A 23,105-nucleotide genomic window follows, 5' to 3' on the forward strand; every position below is an offset into this window, starting at 1 on the left:
TGCTGTACTTTGTCAAATGCTTTCTCTGCATCTATTGAGAGGATCATATGATTTTTGTTCTTTCTTTTGTTAATATATTGTATCACGTTGATTGATTTGCAGATGTTGAACCAACCTTGCAGCCCAGGGATAAATCCCACGTGGTCATGGTGAATAATCCTTTTAATGTACTGTTGGATCCTATTGGCTAGTATTTTGGTGAGAATTTTTGCATCCATGTTCATCAAGGATATTAGTCTGTAATTCTTCTTTTTGATGGGGACTTTGGTTTGGGGATCAAGGTAATAGTGGCCTCATAAAATGAGTTTGGAAGTTTTCCTTCCATTTCTATTTTTTGGAACAGTTTCAGAAGAATAGGTATTAATTCTTCTTTAAATGCTGGTAGAATTCCCCTGGGAAGCCATCTGGTCCTGGGCTCTTGTTTTTTGGGAGATTTTTGATGACTGCTTCAATTTCCTTAGTGGTTATAGGTCTGTTCAGGTTTTCCATTACTTCCTGGTTCAGTTTTGGTAGTTGATACATCTCTAGGAATGCATCCATTTCTTCCAGATTATCTAATTTGCTGGCATACAGTTGCTCATATGTTCTTATAATTGTTTGTATTTCTTTGGTGTTGGTTGTGATCTCTCCTCTTTCATTCATGATTTTATTTATTTGGGTCCTTTCTCTTTTCTTTTTGATAAGTCTGGCCAAGGGTTTATCAATCTTGTTAATTCTTTGAAAGAAAAAGCTCCTAGTTTCGTTGATCTGTCTACTGTTCTTTTGGCTTCTATTCCATTGATTTCTGGCTCTGATCTATTATTTCTCTTCTCCTGCTGGGTTTAGGCTTTATTTGCTCTTCTTTCCCCAGCTCCTTTAGGTGTAGGGTTAGGTTGTGTATTTGAGACCTTTCTTGTTTCTTGAGAAAGGCTTGTATTGCTATATACTTTCCTCTTAGGACTGCCTTTGGTGCATCCCAAAGATTTTGGACAGTTGTGTTTTCATTTTCACTGGTTTCCATGAATTTTTTTAATTCTTCTTTAATTTCCTGGTTGACCCTTTCATTCTTTAGTAGGATGCTCTTTAGCCTCCATGTATTTGAGTTCTTTCCGACTTTCCTTAAAAGAGACAACTTTTAGATCAATGGTCACAATCTCAATTCCTTGGCACAGTGATATATTTTATTTGTAAAATGATATCTCATTACTAACAAAGTACTAAACTTTGCATATTTAGTTTCTTTTCTGCAAATGAGTTGGGTTTTAATGTTATTCCCTAATAAGACTGTTCATATTCATCTCCATCCAAATGCTGTCCTAAATGAGCAGTGAGCAGAGTGAAATGAGGCTGAAGCTTGAAGGACTGTATATGGTCTATGCTGTAGCCTGAGGTGCACGGCCCACCTGAACTTCATCTGCCAGGTATGTCAGGGTAGGTAAACGGAGGAGTATGGCTCCATCAGAGGACCATAGACTTCCACCTTCCCTCTTCAGCAAACAGACCTCTAAGAACAAAGTCTTTAGAGCCAGGTAACAAGAACGGCCCCAGAGGCCAACCAGGGAAATGCTGGCCCAGTGTACATCAACACAGTACATGAAGCACAGAGCAACAGGTCTATAGTCATCCGTTGCTACCTAGACAGAAAGAACTGCCTCCCACTCACTGTAACCTAGGGGAAGGCAGAGATGCTGATGTAACGGCAGACACTAACACAACAAAGAAGGTCCAGCGAGACACAGGAGAGGGCCATGACAACGGCTCCAGGACCTCAGGACTAGGCTTGGTACCGGTTATACACTTGGGACCTGCTATTTTCCCACTCCATCACTTTGCACAGCTGTTATTGTTTATGACTTAAAATAATGCCCTTATTGTTCATCTTTCTTTTTTTAATTTTATTTTATTGTTATGTTTATCACCATACATCATTAGTTTTTGATGTAGTGTTCTATGATTCATTGTTTGTGTATAACACCCAGTGCTCCATTCAGTACGTGCCCTCTTTAATACCCATCACCAGGCTAACCCATCCCCCCACCCCCCCCTCCCCTCTAGAACCCTCAGTTTGTTTCTCAGAGTCCATAGTCTCTCATAGTTCGTCTCCCCCTCCGATTCTCCCCCTTCATTTTTCCCTTCCTGCTATCGTCTTCTTTTTTTTTTTTTTTTAACATATAATGTATTATTTGTTTCAGAGGTACAGGTCTGTGATTCAACAGTCTTACACAATTCACAGTGCTCACCATAGCATATACCCTCCCCAATGTCTATCACCCAGCCACCCCATCCCTCCCACCCACCACTCCAGCAAACCTCAGTTTGTTTCCTGAGATTAGGAATTCCTCATATCAGTGAGATCATATGCTCATCTTTCTTGATGGACACAAGGCAGGGCTTGTGACATGACAGTTTCTGGCACAAAGTGGGCACTATCACAAATATCTGCTAAATGCACATGCTCTTGTCTTCTCATACCTTTTGAGTATGAGAAGGAATGGCTGATTAAGCAAGAATTACACTTCTTATCATAAACAGGCTCCAAACTCACTGAGGGTAGGGATAATGGTCGAATTGTTTATTGCCATATTCTCAGTTTTAGCACCCTGTAGTCCTTCAACAAATGTTTGCTGAATAAATGAGTGAATGAATTCATATATCTTATTTAGCTATAGATTTGTTGGTAGATTAATATAGTTCACTTCTGATATCATTTTACTTCATTCATTCAAAAGTCTGATAACTACTAGAAGACAAGCCCACAGGTGCTAAGGAAAAAGAGCTGGAAGATTTCTGTCCACATGGAAGTCAAGGTCTAAACAAGAGAAACACATGAACAAATTATAACAGTAAGTTTGTTAAATTCAAAAACTGAGGTTTGTGTACTTTAAACAGCTTCAGTCAGAAAGTGTCCTAATCAGGAAGAAAGTCCTAAACAGGGATGTCCCAACTGTCTATTCATGATCATGACATGTGAGCGGAGACTACCCTAGTAATTGTGTTTGCCAGAGGACTAGCCCCAAAGGCAAGAATTACACACCAGAGGCCCCCAAACATATAGCATTCCTGATCATAACACTGCCAGGTAACCTGTTTCAGACTCTTTAGTTGTCATTTAACTTTCTCAAACATATCCCAGAGAAAATGTTAGGATGGTGATGAGCCTATTCACTTTAGCCATCCCGATATCCCACCAATTACAAGGCCAACTATTTAAAGGAAAGCTCTTAATGTAGCTCATTTATATAAATTTCAGTATTATATAAGCAGATTTACCATTAGACTTTGAATCCAAAGTACTTAAGTAGTATATAAGTTATCATGAGAGTCTTAAAGGTCACACATTTCTTGGTCTCTAAAATCCTTTTCAGAGCAGCATATCCCTTTATAAACAACTGTTAGTACTATTTTTTAAACTATATTTTAAAAATTATATTTTCCAATTACAAAACACAGTTCCCATTGCTAAATGATGCTATCATGATCCAACAGCTAACTTATGCTTAGGAACATAATTGTATGTGCTTACTTTAGCACTTTGTCCAGAAATGTCAACCACTTGAAAATGCAAAAGCATATTATACAATTAAAATCGTACTTATTCAGCATTGTGCAATATTTAGCACTTGTTCCAGTTACCGACCCATGCGTAATAAACCATCCCCAAACCTAGTGACATAAAGTAAATAGTTATTTCTCATGGTTTTGTGGACTGAATGCAGACTGACATGATTTTAAGAGCTGACTGTTACAGAGACATCAGTTCTCAGTCTCTCTTATAACTGCAGTCAGTTGGCTATAGATAAAGTCATTTGAAGGTTCAAACAGGCCAGGTGTCCAAAATGGCTTACTCACATGGCTGGCAGTTCATGTTGGCTGCTGTGTGGAGTGCCTATCTGTGATGTCACCACAGGACTTGTGGTCTTCACAGCATGGTTCCAAGAGACACAGGCAAAAGTTACAAGCTTTCTTAGGATGGAGCCTCTGAGCTCCTACAATATTAACTCTGCTGCATTCTATTATTGGTCAAGCAAGTCACTGTGGCCAGCCCACATTCAAAGGAAGGGAAATTAGATTCTACCTGTGGATGTAAAGAGCAGCATGTACGTGCAAGAAGGGAAAAAAAGTGATGGCAACCATCTTGAAGACACCATTACCACACTAACACACATTATGTTTCAGGCGAATGGTTCTAGGTTTGTTTGTTTCCAAAATATCAAGTTAACTAAAGAAATACTGAATGATAATGTAAGTACCATTAAAAAAATCAAATTAAAAGTAAAAAAAAAAGTAAAAATTAAAAATTAAAATTAAAAAACTTTAAAGTAAAATTTAAAAAATCTGCATAAAAATCACATATGATGCCTGGGACCAGTTCAATCCTTCACATCAATATAACTCTGCCCTTGTAACCCTAAATACAGTAAAGAGAACTTAACTCCACAAAAGACTTTTGTCCATTTTCCATAGGATAATTTACCTACCCAATAAATTTGTCAAAAGTATGAAATCCAATTTATTTTAAGTTTTCATCTCTTACTATCAAAGCCTACAGAAATTCAGGGAACCAATTATCACATTCTAGAATGCCTGGACCAGAAGTCCTATTTTAAACTGGGAACATCATTTGATGTGCCAGAAAAGTATCCCTAAACCAGGGAACCAAAAGTTTCTTTGCTGGTGATTTTAAGAGAGCTGACTAGCTCATGAGCCTAGCTGCACAGAGAATTAAAAAAGGAGGTGCTCTGCCAAGTGGGTCGATGACCATCAAAAAGAATTTTCACAGAAAAGAAAAAGGGAAAAAGAAAGAGAGAAAATGATGCTGTCAGTCCCTGAAAGGGGAGTTATTTTTCAAATGGCCTGATTTTCCCTTTTACAAAGGAAAGGCAGCTTACTGTGTTAGAATAAGAATGTTCAATTTCATGCAGGTGTATTTTCTGAGCCAAATAAAACACAACAGTATCTCAAAGCCATTTATCTTAAATGATTCATGTGTAAGGCATCTAAAATTCCCCAAGAACTATGTGTGGAAACGAAGATGTATTAATTCCAAAACCAAATTAAAGATGTTTTCAAATAGTGGCAATGAGCCATACCCTTTTGTCCCCACAAGCACAAAAGCTGGTGAAATTTAGAAAAATCCAAAATAAAAACACATTTCAGTGTTTTCTCTCAAGTCATAATAAACTTTTAAAAGTTTATTAGTGCTCGCTTCGGCAGCACATATACTAAACTTTTAAAAGTTTATTAAATTTGTTTTTAATCTCTTCCTCTTTTCTAGATATAAAAACACTCTAAATCTAAATTTCTAAACCTACTAGCTACACTTCCTGTCTCTACGTGGAACATCACCATATGCTGAAGTGCCCCTTCCAAGCATCTCAGGTTCATCAGGGACTCCTCCCTAGTCTTCACCACCTACAGGCAGTACATGTCTACACCTTTTCAATACTGTTTCAAAGGCGTCTCCTCATATACGTTCCTACTTTCAAGTCTACTGGCCACCTGGTGTGGGCTCTCTGTCTAGCGCAGCTGGCTGCCTCAGGCCTCCTGACTGGGTCTCCCTACCTCCAGGACGGCCTCCTTTCATTCACACTTGAGGATATCTTCAGAGAAGCCTTTCTAAAAGAGAGTTAATCATGTCATCCCTCTACTCAAAATAAAACACATCACACAAAACAACACACTTCCAGGATTCATACCAACTCCTGCATCCTGGTCTGTCACAACTACAGCTGGACTCCAACATGCATCCTCAGACTTAACAGTGGAGAGGCCACCCTACGGGATCTGGAGCTACTACCTCTCTCTCTTTGCCCCAGCGGTTACATCTGCCCAGCATGCCCTCCTCCCTATTCCTCAAAGCTCAACTCAAATACCACCCTCTCTCTCTAGCGTTTCCTGGAATGAATTCACCCACCCCCTTCCTGATACAACAGGCTCGCTTCTGCATCTGTCTCTAGGTTTTTTAGGAATGCCTCATAATGTGTTCATGAAGATTGCAAGCCAATTCTTACCCTTAAAAGACCGCTTTCTGTTCTCAACCAAGGCTACAAAAATCCTCTACAATGTTCCTGTAGCTGGGAAAATTCTTTTTGCCTCTTCTTCCTCTTAGTATCCACCTCTCACTTCTCCTCCAGCATCTTCACCCACAATGAATTAACTCTTCTCTTTCCTTCAACATCATGCTTCCATTGCATCCACATGGTGCACCCTATGAGTGCTCTAGTCAGATATTTTTGTATAGTTTTCCAATTGTTACAATGGCATACCACCCCCACAGCCTCCAGATAAATTCAGCTGTGCCTGATGCCCAGGACTCTGAGACATACTACTCCAGGCTAGCCTCAGAGACCCAGGGTCACTGCATGGTGTCAGAAAAAAAGTGCAAAGTGCACATGTTTGTTTAACCCACCGAAAACCTGAACTACCTGGGACTCAGGGACAGGAAGTTTCATGAAAGAAAATTAACAAAATAAAAAACAACATAAAAGACTTGCTGTTACTTTGAACCACTGGCAATTACTTGCATCTTCATATTTGTAAGAACTAATCTGGCTCTTCCCACAAACAAGGCTGGAGAGACAGCTGTGATCTTGAAACTTATGTAAGCTAATTGGGTTTCTAAGTGGTGTTCAAAAGGCAGACTCTCTGAAATAACTTTCTAATTGGTCCAGGTGCTTTCCATGTTGAAATTCAAAAGTGATTAAGTAAGATGTGAAGCCTTCTGTAGTAAATAATTATAAAAACAATTCCTTTTGAACCTAATGTTTACAAAATGGATATTTATGAGCATGTGCCCCGTTTCAGTGAGAGTGTTTTGGCTCAATGTGTCTAACACAATAAAAACCCAAGGTCCATAATTTCCAGATGATTTTTGTTCCTAAGTGTAATGTACTAATTTGGGACTTGAGACATTACACATAAAGATATCTACCTTGGATATAATTTAGGGTGCTCAAGAAGACCTTTCAGACAAAAGGACTACAGAGATAAGGAGGGGAGGGTCTGCCAGGGTGCCTGGAGCATCTCCAGGCTTAAAACCCCTGGGAAAATAAACACTGCCTTTTGAGGTTGTTTCATTTAAAAGGTTTGGTTTGAAGCCACAGTGTCCAAACTAAAGAATCCCTCCCACCCACGTGCAAGAGAAGTCTTCATCCCCACGAAAAGCTGTCTCCTCCAACACCCAAGCAAAGAAACGAGCCCATGAATGGGAAGGAGAGAAGGTAGATAGGAGAGAACCTAGACAGAGATGAGAAATGGTTCATAATGCATTGCCCTGTGGGAGGCCTGCCAAGCCCTGCCCTGAGGCTGACTGACCTCTCCACATCCTGGGAAACAGAACCCCTTTGTCCAAACCTAACACAATGGCCTAAACTACATGCGCCTGTAAATGGGGATGCTTCCCTAACTAAATGGAGGTGTTGACTGGTCATGGAGTGTAAGACTTTAATTTTCTGCTTGGAAAGCAGATAGAAGCAGAAAATCTTATCTAGAGACATTAATTAAGTACAAGAAGCTATCCTAACAAACCTAAATAGCTAAGATAAATTACTGCTTTTAAAATGTGAGAAAAACACAAAGAACATCACCTTCACACTAAACAGAAAAAAAAAAACAAAACCAAAAAACAAACAAACAAAAACAAAACAAAACAAAAAAAAACCTGCTGGATAATCTACATCATTGTTTTGAACCTAAGGTCATGGGATGTTTTGTGAGTCCCCAGACAAGCAGGTGAACTGAATGCCACAGAGATGGAACACAAGAACTGTTTCCTCTTGGTCACAGCACAGAGGATGAGGCAGCTGTCGGGTCAGTGGGTGGGAAGAAAACAAGTAAAACTTTAAAGGATTCTTCAAGGTCCTTTGTGGGCTATGAGGATGGTTCAGAGTAGAATCGGGGGGACCCAAGCACACTGGAAGTCCACACCATTCATAGCTTCTTTTCCTTTGGCTCCACCAGGTGCTGGTGAGAAAGATGAGGGGCAGGCAGGGAGGACTGGAGACTGGAGAGTCACGACGCAGGCTATGGGGCCTGACGAGGTTTCAGGGTGGAACAGACCCTGCGTGACCATGAGGCGGTGACTGGCCACTGCCAGGGAACAAGCACAAGGCCACAGACCCTCCTGACACAGGAAACAAATGCCTTCAGTCTCTGCCTTGTCTTGTATCTTATCTCCGTCAGGAGGCAAAAGCCATAACCTGCTGGGGGTGAGGCAGGAACCCCGTGCACACACTGGTCCCAGGTGAAGGACTGTGCCTCTGGGGAAGGACAGAAGCTTGCCCACACCCCGCACCCTGCAGAGACTCAAAGGGGAGGTGCTCTCGGACCTGCTTTTGCCCAAGACCCACACTGACGTGTAGAAGAGGTCTGCTGCTGCCAGAAGAGGAGTGACAACCTCACTTATACCCCAAACTCTCCACTGACACAAGGCCAAGTTCAGCCACCTGCCCTTCTAGACCTGTGCTGTGGAATTTTCTGCGATGACAGAAATGTTTTATAACTGTGCTGTCCAATACAGGAGCCACAAGCTGCATGTTCTATGAATCAGCCTTAATTGTAATTAAATTCCAAACACTTGTAATTATAATTAATTACAATTACATTTTAAATAACCACATGTAGCTTGTGCCTAGGACACTGCCGCTCTAGACCTGTACTAAGGCAGAGGCAGAAGTTGCCCGCCACAGGCTCAGAGTAGGAATGCTGAGAAAGTTCCACTTTAGAGACTCAGGTACATAGCACTTGCCTCCCCCTATTGCTCGAACAGGAGAACCAAGAGAACCCTCTGCCCCACTCACATCTCATGCTGAGTAACAGGGTCTGTTTGGTAGAGGAGAATTACTGCAGAAAACCCCTGACCACCCAGACTTCCCAATAAGAACATGGAAATAGCAGCCCACCATGGGAGAAGCTTAAAGCCTATGGTACCTATAGCAACAACAAAACCCAAAGATAGTTCAACTATTGACCAGATTGGCTCAATCCCTCACATTAATGGCCTGGCAGAAAAAGGTGTATCTATTTCCAGGTATACGTAACATTTACCTTGATGTCTACTATTCTTTCACACATGTAATAGGCATTGAATAAAAATTCTGTCTGACACACAAAAAGCAACTCCCCCAAGCCCATTATCAACAGACAGAACAGACAACACAAAAAGATCAAATGATGGCCCAGATGGTGAAACTATCAGACAACTTCAAGTAATTATAGTTAATATCTTAAAGAATCCAGTGAAAAAGTGGACAACATGCACGAACAAATGGGTAATCTTAACAGACATGGAAGTGATTTTTTTTTTTAAAGCCAAATGGAAATATTAGAAGTGAGAAACATGGTATTGAAGATGAACTCCTTCAATAGGCAGACTGGGAACAAAAGAGGAACGATTCAGTGAAACTGAAAATATATGAATGGAAATTAGAAACACAAACAACAAGAAGAAAAACACTGTGGTTAAAAATCAAAAAGCTGCCAAAGCAAAACGAAACCAGAAGAGAACTACCAAGAGCTATGGAACGACATCAAACAATCTAACACATGTACTCGACATCCCTTAAGAAAAAGAAGGAAAGGAAGGGACCAAAGAAATAATTTCTAAAACACAGCTGAGAATTTTCCAAAATATAGCTATTAATAACAAACTGTCAATACAAGCAGGATGGATACAAAGAAAAACACATCTAGCACAACAGTGTTGAAAACCAAAAATAAGGAGAATATATAATACATTGAAGGAAATGGATAAAAGGAAATTAAGCCTTGGACTTAAGCCATGGCCTCTCCATAAAAGACCAATGACTGTTTAGCCTTTTAGTAAAATGTGGATTCTAGCAAAATTGTCTCCCACATTTGCAGCCCTTACTGGACCACATAAACGATAACCAGGATGAAACGATGTTGTGTTCCCTCGCTAAGGCATCCATGCAGTAACCATAGAATGTGAATCTGAGGGTGCAGGCATGGCATGGCATTTTGTGTAGACTAACCAAAACTTCTCAAAGATGTAAGTTGCTGAATAGTGTGGTTTTTGTTGTTGTTGTAACAGAATTAAAATGATCTTTCGAGATAGGGCAAAATCGCCCGGAATTAGAATGATCTAAATACTAAACGTAATGTGAATACAAAACTGAAACTGAAATGTGTTACGGTCCAAATGTAATGATATCGTTTTTGTATTTGGTCCTATAAAACCCAATAATATTGGGGAAAATATGAATTTGCAGAGATTGTTCCTCTAGAACTTTTTTTAAAAGTCTCTTTTGGTTCTTGACGTTAATTAGATTGCATTAGCTGATAATTAGCTTTTGGAAAGTTGCACTAATAAGCAAAGAATATCTGTATCCATTCAATGCTTAGGAAATATAATTTCAAAACTAAAGCTGTCTATGATAAAATACAAATAATGCATGAAAAAGAATTAGAGTTTGAGGCAAAACCTGAGAGGCTTAGATCTACTTACCCTGTTCCTCTAGAGTACTCCACTAATTGTATGGGATTCTGTCTAAAATGCTGGGTGCTTCTAGTTGAGACCCTGTTGGGTGCTCCCTTAATCAAAGGCTGGGATTTGTTTTCTTTTCCTGCAGTGAGTGCTCGAGAGCTGCTAAAAAGTACCACCTGCACCTGGACACCTCAAGGCAGTTCCAGGATCCTCAAGTCAAGGCTCAAATATTCAAATGAACATGAGACTTTTAAATTTGGGGTCGTTACTGCAGTTTGTTTAGTTTAAAAATATACAAGAAAGTACATCAGTTGGTAGAGTCAAAATATTCAAGTAAATAAAAGGCAGATGTATGTACTAGGTAAGGGGGTCGGCTCTGCAGCCAATCTGCTTGGGTTCCCATCTCATTTTTGCTCCTTACTGGCTTAGGCCTCAGTTTCTTATTTTTTAAAAAAGGGATCATAATAATATCTACCTTATAGGGGCCTAAAAGAATTTTTAAATTCATTAACAAGTTGTTATGAGACCTAAATTTTGTAAGGCTTCTTAAATGAATAAATATGAAGGCCCAGACCTGGCATGGGATAGTGGTCTTTGTAATTATAACTATTTGTATCGGTCTCATTAATAAATTTTATATTAAAACAAAGTAAAAAACTAATCGAATTGGAAATATCACTTTCTTGAGGGGACCCAAAAGGTATTTTTTTTCCTGCAGTGATTTTCTTCTGTGGTATAATCATGTCTATCATCTGCAATCAAGTGCAATAATATAGTTATGTACCCATCATGCCCAGATTTTGGTTAATATCACTAGTTTCACTGAGAGGAACCAGGTTCCTTGTATGCTGGCAGCTTTAAAATGCATTATTAACAGCACTATGAAGACTGCACACATAAGATAACTTCTTAGGCTGAACTAAAACTAACTTAAATCTCTTTAATAATGCTCAAGGTGAAATAAATATTTAAGTCATATCATTACAGGCAGTCATATTTGTCTAATCCTTTATTGTTTATGAAGTAATTTTATATTCAGTAAGTACTCCAATTACTAATATCCATATAATATAAATATGATGTTATAAACCAGAAGGAGAAACCTGCTATGGATTTGCTTTAATGAGTAGAGAAACTGCCTCTGTCCTCCACCAGAAAGATAAGAAGAGTGATTTTCTTAACAGGACCTCCGAGGGTATTTTTTATGGCCTACAGAACTGACGTGGAAGGCTAGAATATTATTATACTGGAAAGGATATTATTATTATGTGTTTTCTCTAAAGCTTGTATTTTATAGCTAAGATAAAAAAGTGAAACCCAGGAAAGGCCGAAATTAGAATTGCTCTTGAGGGATTAAGCAGGTCTCTTCAAAGCTGGAAAAACATGTCATTTATGTACAGATCATAAGCACCTTTAAAAGGCCAGACTGAAAAGGAACTGTGTGAGAGATAATACAGTGGAAAGACAGGTAAAGCAAATTCAAGAACTATTTAAAACATCAAATTTCCAAGTGGAAAGTTCATATAAAGTATCTAATTGTGCCCTAAACAGAATAGTGGGTTAAGAAATGTAGCTGGATGGAGGGTGAGCTGCTCACGGGTTTTTATATAGCAGGTGAGGCAGATGCTTGAGTTTGGGAAAGCCGTATGTAACAGGATGACTAGAGTGCAGTGACAAGTGTTGACAAGCTAAAAAACACAGGGCACCCTTGGAAAAGAATGGAAGGCAGTACCAGGCAGCACCCTGTGAAGCAGTGAGTTGTCCTTTCCTGTTTTCTGTCCCTTCCGATAACTTACATTATTTTCAACATCTTTCTTGCAAATGTATTTGCTCATGTGTATTAATTGGTGTTCACATGCTTACAGACACGCCTCTCTTCAAAAATGTTCCTATTACTGGCAAATGCCCTGCAAGGCACCATCTTTTATACTTCTAGTCCTAAAATGTTGTGATCTATTTATTTGGCAGTTTGCCATTGATAATTCTTATTACTCCTGAGCACTTATTCCTAACTGAAAGAATGGGGATCCTTTTGGAATTTGGACTTTTGTTTCTTTCATTGTTTTGTCTTTTTTTTAATTAATCCCCAAATGTCCATCCTAAATATGAACATATAATTTTAGATACATCACTTTTACTTTCTCATGCCAAGTTAAATATCTTTAAAAAAAAACTAAGTATAGTTTTATAATAAATATTAATGAGACAGAATATAATCTTACCCTGGTGTGAGTACGAATATGCATCTTCAGTCCATCATTTTTACTGAATCCTTTTTCACAGTAAGGGCATTGATAGGGACGCTCACCTGCAAAGGAAGTCTCCAGGTCAGAAAAAAGTAAACTAGCAAAGCAAGCACTGCCATCACTCCCCCAACTCATATCCTAATCACCACATATGCTCTTTGCACTGCCAAAAAGAGGCTCCCTGCACAGCTGGGCTGACACACCATGGGCGCTGCAGGGCAAAGGACTGTGCCTTCCCCTCCTGTGGAGAGGGACTGAGCCCAGAGCACTTCCAACATTTCAACATTGGCCAGCAGCAGGCTTCTTGCATATTCCTTTTATTTATTTTTATTTTTTAAAAGATTTTATTTATTTGAGAGTGAGCGAGCGAGAGAGGACACATGAGCAGGGGCAGAGGGAGAGGCAGAGGGAGAAGCAGACTCCCCTGCTGAGCAGGGAGCTTGACATGGGGCTTGATCCCAGGACCCTGGGATCATGACCTGAGCCAACGGCAGACCCTTAACCGACTGAGCTACCCAGGTGCCCCGGCATATTCCTTTTACCACTTGAGCCCAAATTAAATCTTCTGATTTTAAGAATCTCTTAAAAGGACTTTATATTAATCCATTCATTCTGTCACTGTACTACTCATTATAGGGGTCTTTAATTGATTTATTGATTCTTTGTTTTAACAAAGACTTCATATTCTGTCTCAGTTGGGGTGATGAGTTTCAAAAGAATTTCACACATTGGTACAGGTTAAACAGAACCACTGGTAGTTTAATAATTGATCCATACTTGCTGCTATAACTGAGTATCTTGCATCTAGAGGTTATTATTTAGAAAAGAGCCAAGTCATTTTTTTTAAAAAACTTACAAGTAAACGTACACATCACATTAAAAAAAAAAATTCTACTGTGAAATGACAAAAATGTGACAAAATTTAGTCTCCAGGAGGAATCTGAAGCTGCCCTCTAGTCAAAGCCTAATTATTTAGAAAAAACAGTCACTCAAAATCAGTATTTCTTCTTTATTGTCTCATTTAACAATGCACTTACACGGGAGGATGCTAGACCCTGCAATCAAAGATGGACACAGTATAATGTTTGCCTTCTGCAAATGTAAAACGTCCTATCTGTCTTTCCTTTCCCTCAGGGACAGGGCTTTTCACAAGCAGCACAATTAGTCCTTTACTCCCCCGTGTCCCATTTGATTCTCATTCTCGTTCAATCCGGGTATCACTCGCCTTATTCCAGCAAACTCCCCTATCAGGTCAACAATGAAGTCCTTGCTGCTCCAATGGTCACTTGGCATCACGGTCTTCCTGGACCTCTCCCTAGTCATGAGATGACAGCGACATTCTTGAGGGGCCTTGCTCTGTCTATGAACTGAGTGTTTTCAGCAGTAACATCACAGGGGGGCGAATATAGCAGAGCCCCCAGCACAGCCGCATTTTCCCAGCCTCTCCCTGAGAAGGAGCACCCAGGACTCTCCCCTTGAACTGGGCACTGTAAAATGATGACAACCATCCAGAATGGAAATGAATAAACAATAAAGTAACAATGGCAGTACAAACAGAAGCAGGACTCTTTACAGAACTATCTACACTTGCCAACTTCTTCTGTGAGATAAAAGTCAACCTTTGTACTAGATAAGTGGACCTGGAATTTTTGGCCTTATTATAATCATGACCCTACGGGTGTCTTTTATTGTCAGAAGACTAAAGGTGTAGAGTCCAACTTATTTGAAAAACTATGAAAGTATAATCTTATTTTAACACTAAGTTGATAATATATATTTATCGTAATTCCAGATCTCTCTGTTGAGACCTGGTCTTGAGACAGCCATATGTCCACCAGGTATCTTCATTTGGATAGCCCATGGACAAGTCAAATACAGCGTTCTGAATTCATGTCTTCAACTTCTGATCCTGGGTATCCTGCAAATCCTGTCCTGACTAGTTATACCACGCTCACCCAGTTACCAAATAAGAAACTTAGCCCTCCAACGTACTTCCTCTTACTCACTGCCCCCTGCATCCAGTCTCTAAGTCGTACTGATTGCCCTTCTCTGATATTTCTAGAATTCTCCTTGATGATGGGGACAAAAATGAAAATAATATTAATAGCAGTAGCAGCAGCAACAGCATTGGCAGTAGAAGGAGTAGTAGCAACAACTATCATTTATTGAGTTCTTGACCATCTAACCTTTCCCATGCATAGCCCCCTTGCAAAAAAAGAACTGAAGAATACAGCAAAACGCTAATCTAATGGTGGTAACACCTGCATCGTAGAATTCCAGATAATTTTTTATTTCCTTCTTCATAAAGTATGAAAAGCAAAGTAAACTTTAAGATTTTCAAAGTTTATCTTACTTTAGTGATAGATAATGAGGAATGCTAAAATGTTTATTAACAAGTCAATCAAAAATCAAATCTGGATTACAAATAAAGCATGATAAAAATAGTAAGGTGGTTTACCCTTACAAAAAGTCATTTCAAAAATTTTCTAGCAAGCCTAAAATAATTTAATATTCATGGCTATTCTCTTTGTGTAGCTTTGGGTGTTGTCTTGCTCTCCAAATACCAATAGACTAGCCAGCAAACAAAAATCAAAGACTCGCAGTCATCAGGTAAATTGTATGTTAATTAAGCCTAATATAATACACCAGGTTATTATTTTCTTTCATAATAGCTAAAGTGATTAAGCAAGGAAAAAGATATAGTTAAGGAATTTTAGAGAATGCAGCATAACAAATTCATTCCCTACCTTACCTAGTGTCATAATATAGAAATTTTCTCTATAGACATGAAAACGTTAACTTTTCTTTTGTTAGAAGCATAGATTTTCTCCTTTTTTTAGAATCTGATTGTCCTGAATTTGAATAATACTTGTCCTCTTTCTAGTTATAACTCTGGGGAAGTTATTCAACCTCACTGAACCTCTGAAAAATGGGATAAATTGTTATCTATCTCATAGGGACAGTGACCATATATTCAGGTTTGCCTAAGGCAGTCTCAGTTTATGCTGGTTATCCCAGAACAATGATTAACAGTACTCCCTTCACTTTCACCAGTGTCCCAATTAGGACAATAAAAATACCCAATTAACTATTATGGTTTGAACTGTACCTCCCCACACACCTCTAATTCATATGTTGAAGTCCTAACCCCCCCACTCCAGTACCTCAAAATGTGTCCTTGGAAATGTTCTTTGAGTAGTGTGGATCCCTAATCTAATCTGACTGGTATCCTTATAGGAAGATGGTCATACGAAGACAGAGACACACAGGGAGAACCCCATGCAAAGAGCACAGAGATGCTGCCACAAGGCAAAGAACCACCAGAAGCCAGGACCTAAAACAGATTCTTCCCTAGTGCCTTCAGAGGGCATGTGACCCTGCCGACACCTTGATCTCATACTTCTAGCCTTCAGAACCGTGAGACAACAAATCACTGTTTAAGCCACACAGTTTATGGTACTTTATTACAGCAGTCCTAGCAAACTAATACAGTCACCTGACTCACAGTGTTGGCAATTATTATTTTCAATGATGTCTATCTCTCTGCTGCCCATGACGCTGCTGTAAACTGCCCAGGAGAGAAACTGGTATCTCTAGAGGACTGAATTGCTGCCCCATCCCTACTCCAACACTGAAATCCAGTGATACTGAGCTGGTATGTTTGGGAAACTTGAGTAAGTCTAACTCTACTTATTCATTCTACTCTCCCAGAATATAACTCCAGTTTTAAAGAATGTCACTGGGTAAATGGCTTTTTTTTTTTTTAAAGATTTTATCTATTTATTTGAGAGAGAGAGAGAATGAGAGATAGAGAGCATGAGAGGCAAGAGGTTCAGAGGGAGAAGCAGACTCCCTGCTCAGCAGGGAGCCTGATGTGGGACTCGATCCCGGGACTCCAGGATCATGACCTGAGCCGAAGGCAGTCGATCAACCAACTGAGCCACCCAGGCGCCCCCTGGGTAAATGGCTTTGATAAACAAAATTCATTTGAAATCTAGAGTGTGTGGTTTGCAAATCAGCCCAGACTGTACATTAAATTGCTACCTTCTCTACCTGTTTGGTTGGAGCATCTTTGCAGGAATCCTGCCCTTAAGACTCCGAGGACAAAGCCATTTGTGGTCCCACATAATCTGAAGCTGAAGGTTACCTGTATAAGTCAACATGCTAATAACTATTAAAGTCATTTTCCTAATTTTCATACTAAAGGAAGCCGTTATTCTTAGTTTTTTCACATTATGCATATGGTATCTTCATTATTTCAAATTATTGTGATAAATATGTCTCTAGGAAATACATTTGTCTACACATAAAATTATTCTGGAGCAAACAGGAACCAATCTTCAATGTGAGTTAACCCTGAGAATATAAATCTTTCTTTCTTACTTGAACACTGCCAGTACATAGGTTCTGATGCACAATATGAAGCAAATCCAAGGAACTACCATTTTTTTAGAGATTTTATTTATGCATTTATTTGAGAGAGAGAGTGCATGAGTGGGGGGAGGGGCACAGGGAAAGGGAAAAGCAGGCTCTCTGCTGAGCAAGGAGCCCAACATGGGGGCTCGATCTCAGGACCCTAAGATCATGACCTGAGCTAAAACCAAGAGTCAGACGTTTAACCAACTGAGCCACCCAGGTGCCCCAAGAACTACTATTTTTTTAATATCTCTGATAGATTTAGACATTGTCTTCATTTTGCTCAGGCTAATTAAAATGTTCAAATTTTAACTAACCTGAATATTAATTAATCTAGTAATTAGCTAAAAAATAGCTAAAAACCACAATCTAAATGGAAATAATAATAGCTTAAACATATAGAACCTCTGTTCTGTTCAGAATGCCTAACGTATATTAACAATTTCAATTCTTGCAACCTTATGATCTAGGTATTCTATCCCTAGTTACAAATGAGGAAAGTAAGCCACTGAAAGGGTAAGTACTTTGCTCAGGATGACACAGCTATTAAGTGGTGGAATCAGAATTTTAACCCTTAACTCTTACGCCATTACATAAATTAATAATACAGCTAGTATTTTGTGTAAATGAGGTTAGCCTTTCTAAAGTTTCTGACAGAAACTCAGCTTCTTGTAATAGCAGTTAACATTAACCAGATCTTTTTGGCTGGTAAATTCAAGCATTCTTTTACTTATCAAAGCTCTTCAGGAAAAAGTAGGGGGCAGGTTAGGAATGTGTGTTATGTCTCAAAGCAGGTCCCAAGTGAATGCAAATACTAACATAATATAAAGCTGTGCATTGAGAACTCTCTATAGGTAACCACCTTCAAAATTTAGAAGGTAAACACAATACTGGCAAATATCTATGAGATTTAACTATCAGTAGTCAAATTTAATGACCACAGTAGCTCAAATAATATTGATGTGTACATAATGGCAAAATATTTTTCACTTAACTAAGGAAAATGGATGAGTTCTTTGCAATGCTTCTTTCTTTAAATTATGTTCTGACACTAAGCATTAAAATCCACTTGTGTTTTCTTCAAACATATCAAGGAACAAACAGAAACACTGATGGCAATTGTAGAAGGTTGATTTTTTTTTTTTTTTTTTATATCTCAGGAAACAAGTCAAGGATATATTTTTTAAAGATTTTATTTATTTATTCATGAGAGACAGAGACAGAGAGAGAGAGAGAGGCAGAGGGAGAAGCAGGCTCCCAAGGAGCAGGGAGCCTGATGCGGGACCCGATCCCAGGAGTCTGGGATCATGACCTGAGCCGAAGGCAGACGCTTAACCATCTGAGCCACCCAGGCGCCCTGTAGAAGGTTGATTTTAAGTTGATTTCCAAAGGTACCACAAAGTGGATACTCCATGAAGCTACTTTAGTCATGCATTAAATATTTTTTGAGCACATACCCTCTTCTCATTACTGTCCTGGGCTTTGGGAATGCAGTTGCAAAAAGATTCACAAAGTCACTGCCTTTCAATTTTGCTAGTGTAATGAGAAAGACAAGAAAAAGTAGAGAAAGACCCCAAGATAGTTTCAGATACTGATAAACTACATGAAGAAAATAAAACAAGGAGATAGGTTTAAGGAAGATCTCTGTGGGAGTGAGCTGAAGGACTGAGCTAAAGTTGTTACAAAAGGCAGAAGAAGCGAATGAATGCCAATGCCAATCCTTGATGCCAATTTCACATGATTGAGGCACACTTTTTTTTTTTAACTCTTCATATTTGAATCAGAATTATTTAAGCTTACTGGGCTTGAAATAAGTGCCTCCAAATTCTCACTGCTGGCATACCTGATATGGAAGTAGCCTAAAAGTATTTGAAATGTGTGAGGAGGAGTGTGGAGGATGTTCAGAGAAGAGCTCCAAAAAATTGGGGATGGCCTTCTAGATGCAGCTAGTGGTAACAAGAGGGGACATCTGGATGCCACATGGAACACCTTACAGAGTCTAGCCTGGCCCTCAAACACGTTGCCTTGAGTCTTTGAAGAAGAAAAGGCACTACAACAATAACCATCCACTGGTAAATATGGCTAAAAACAATTGGAAAAAGTCAGATTCTAGGTAAATATATGCCATTAGAATGACGATTTATTGACGTTACCATTGTTTTATGCAATGTAATTTTAATTCATCAGAAAGAACTCCAACCCTCATCAAAGGATTAATATATTAATATTAAAACAGAATCTTAAAATGGGTGAAGGGAATGCATGTTGGCATGCATCTCCATGATAAAAGGATACTAAAGCCACAGTATCACTGACTATCCATCTATGGCTCCAAACTAACTCAACGTCCAACAACTTGACACAAATCTTTTCTTAAGATCTATGTTTATGTAATATGAAATTAACAAAACAAAATCTTGCAAACCTTGATATTCTTAAATTAGCCCCTGGATTTAAGAAATAAACTTGGCCACTCTATAAAAGGAATCAGAGATAAAATTTTATTTCAAGCTCCTAAACACATTGACTTCAACAAATTTAGCAATAATGACCATGATCAACCTTGAAAATTAAAAAGTGTTAAAATGACAAGGGGTTAAAATGATAAATTTTATGTTCTGTATATTTTACCACAATTTAAAAAGAGATGTGAGGGTTGCTGGAGTGGTGGAGGGTGGGAGGGATGGGGTGGCTGGGTGATGGACATTGGGGAGGGTATGTGCTATGGTGAGTGCTGTGAATTGTGTAAGACTGATGAATCACAGACCTGTACCTCTGAAACAAATAATATATTATATGTTAATAAAAAAAAGAAGATAGTAGGAAGGGAAAAATGAAGTGGGGGAAATTGGAGGGGGAGACGAACCATGAGAGACTATGAACTCTGAGAAACAAACTGAGGGTTCTAGAGGGGAGGGGGGTGGGGGAAGGGTTAGCCTGGTGATGGGTATTAAAAGAGGGCACGTATTGAATGGAGCATTGGGGGTTATATGCAAACAATGAATCATGGAACACTACATCAAAAACTAATGATGTAATGTATTGTGATTAACATAATATAATAAAATTAAATTAAAAAACAAAAAGAGATGTGTAATGCCAATGAGCCCTATGCTTTGAAAGATTTTAAAGAAGCAGAAAAGCTTAATAATATAATGTATACAATTTAAGAGATTTTGACTAAAATAAAAATAGATTATTTTCAGAAAACAGTTTAATAATTTTAACTTTTATTTTGTCAGTATATTTTTAAAACCTATGAGATTTCAGGGTGCCTGGGTGGCTCAGTCATTAAGCGTCTGCCTTCGGTCAGGTCATGATCCCAGGGTCCTGGGTTCAAGCCCCACATCAGGCTCCCTGTTCCACAGGAAGCCTGCTTCCTCCTCTCGCACTCCCCCTGCTTGTGTTCTCTCTCTCGCTGTGTCTCTCTCTGTCAAATAAATAAATAACATCTTTAAAAAAAAAAAAAGGATGAGATTTCAGAGAGCTCTCATAATTTTCTAAAAAGATGAAAAGATGTATACACACAGAAAATGTAATTTAAGATGGAATAAAATTAAACTCCCACTTACAGTGACTCCAAATTAAATAATGTTTAAATAATTAAATTAAATAAGGTTTAAAGATTTTGGAGCCACAGTTTTACTTTTTGAGTTTTTCAATGAAAATCAGTTTTGGAGAGGGCAACTTTCAAATGAACAAGCAAACCTTGAAAGTGTGTGTTTCATGAAAAATAAGATGGTTCCATGTGGTTGGACTTCAAAATAAAAGCTATTCTATATGGGAATTCTTTAGAACTCTAAATTTGTTTTCCACAAATATCATGGGACTGGCTTGTTTTGCTTTTGTGAACTAAGGAAATTGTTATAAGACATCAAAGTGACTCATTCTAAATAAAAATTAAACAAAAAATGTAATGGGGCAAGCACCGCCCACTTTTCCAATTTCACCATTCCAATCCCCTCAATTTATGGAGCATCTAATAAACTAAAAGTACACCACAGAGAGAAGTGAAATGCTACCCTGACAGATGGGAGTAGCTCAAGTTCATTCTTGACAATTTTCTATGATTTGAAATACTTATTTTTTTCTCCAGGAACAAAAAAAGCCATGAAACCCCACTGACCTCACTGAACCCCACATTGTTACTCTTGGAATGCTCCTATTAATCAAATCCTGCAAAAATCTCACTTGATCTGAAGAAGTTGAGCCCAAGGACACCCTCTTTGAAAGAAAGACAACAAAAGTCTGAACTTGACATTTTCTCCTTGAGTATTTACAGAGATGCTCTACTTTTAAAAGTGTAAAGAGTTTACTATTAGAAAGAAATGGGCAGTAAAATACAAAAATCAAAATTTACTAAATGCGGAGATCTTTACTTCTCAAAATACTTTGGCCACCTGAATCAAAACAAATCAAGTCTTTTTTTAAATGCCAGGTTCTATGAATGGAGCTACAAAAAAAAAAAAAAAAAAAAGTAAAAGATGCATTCTTCTCCTTAAGAATCTTACAGTTAACAGTATCCATCCCTCATTTCTGAAGAGATTTGCCAAGTCAAATGAGGTGAGGTTCACAGGGAAGCAGAAAAATAGGAGAGTCATGTGCTCACTAATTTTCTAATCTCAAAGAGCCACAACTATTTTTGGGTTGACGGCAAAATAAAAAATGAGTTTTACAGATGCAAACAAAATAGAATACATGATGCAGAATAAAAAAAGTACAAGAGTTAATGAATAGTTAAAAATATATAATTAGCTAGGAAGAGAAAGTCAGACTCCTTACTCAAGGCTTCAGTCGACCAGGTGTATAAATGACACCCATCACATGCAATTTGTCTGAGGGAGTACGACTCCTTCATATGTGCGCCAACAAAAGCAAAGGGGTTTGCTTCACAAACAGGAGAAACATCTGAATGATCCAGACACTGGCAAAGTTTTCAAGGTTCTGACCAAGAAAGAAAAACTACATGAATTCTCCCCGCTACTGTTAAGGGACACTTTAAGATAGGTAAGTAGAGAAAGGGAAGGTAATTACTGATTTGGTTTTGTTGGTAGGGAGTCAGACTTCAGTGGGAAAACTAATCCTTTCACCCAGCAGTTTCCCGTGTTTAGGAATTTCTACCAAAAGTTTTATTTAGCCTCATATTTATGAGCATAGTTTGTGAACAGTGGTCCTGGGGTGATGAAGTAGTTAAACCTCAGGAGCTGCAAATGGAGGGGCTTCCTGCTAACAGTGCCAGCAAGGAAGAATCAAGACTATATAACTTTGAGCAGCATGAAACCCTGAAAATGATTCTCCTTACCCCCCAAACTAGAAAAGGGATAAAACCTTCCCCAGCCCTGAAGCATACTTCGGAGTCGTGGGAAAACAACAGCCAGAGAAGTTGTCCTCAGGGGAGAAAGTGGTAGTAATGGCAAGAGGAAGCAAGTATCAGAGGAAACCCAATCTCTTGTAGTTAAATTTGGAACACCAAATTTAACAGAGGTAGCTATTCATAATATTACGTAGAAATGGACTAACAGATAAAGTTGCTGAGATACAGGTGATGAAAACTGTTGCCTGGACCACTTCCATCTTTGAGGATCTCAGTGTATCAAAAAAAAAAAAAATGAAGAAGAGATAAAAAGAGAGTTACTAAACAATGATATATTTTAAATGATCCCTCTTGTTAGACTCTGTGACTATATTACTACTTCATCTGGTTCATGATGCTACATCCCAAGACCAATGCCACTCCCTCACCCTTCCCACTGTGCCTCTATCCGTCCTTGACAAACCCTGACATAAGCATTATAGCTTTTGCATTAGAAACTAGGGCCTTTGATATTGTTTGAAAAAATATTTAAAAATAGATAATAATACTATCAATGAAAATCAAAATGGATGTTTCTCCATATCTCTCTTTTAAGTTGTTATATGCACTTGTCACTAACTCAGAATCAAACGGGAGGAGCGAAGTACAGAAAGAAAAAAAAAAAAGGAAAGAAACACTACATTCCACTAATGTGGTCAGTGTTCAA

General features: G+C 38.6%; 1 protein-coding gene across 7 annotated transcripts in view; it reads right to left on the reverse strand.

Moving 5' to 3' along the window:
- PRDM5 (PR/SET domain 5) overlaps window positions 1-23,105 on the reverse strand; it is a 187,029-nt gene that overhangs the window by 35,258 nt on the left and 128,666 nt on the right. For 5 of the 7 annotated variants that reach the window (XM_027598799.2, XM_027598801.2, XM_027598800.2 and 2 more), the window contains one exon: window positions 12,646-12,731. The exons of the other annotated variants lie outside the window; for them this stretch is intronic. In XM_027598799.2, coding sequence (XP_027454600.1) covers window positions 12,646-12,731 — 86 coding nt within the window. The remainder of the gene's footprint in view (window positions 1-12,645; window positions 12,732-23,105) is intronic. 7 annotated transcript variants of the gene reach the window in all.

This window comes from Zalophus californianus, chromosome 2 (genome assembly GCF_009762305.2).
Source record: "Zalophus californianus isolate mZalCal1 chromosome 2, mZalCal1.pri.v2, whole genome shotgun sequence".
NCBI classification, from domain to species: Eukaryota; Metazoa; Chordata; class Mammalia; order Carnivora; family Otariidae; genus Zalophus; species Zalophus californianus.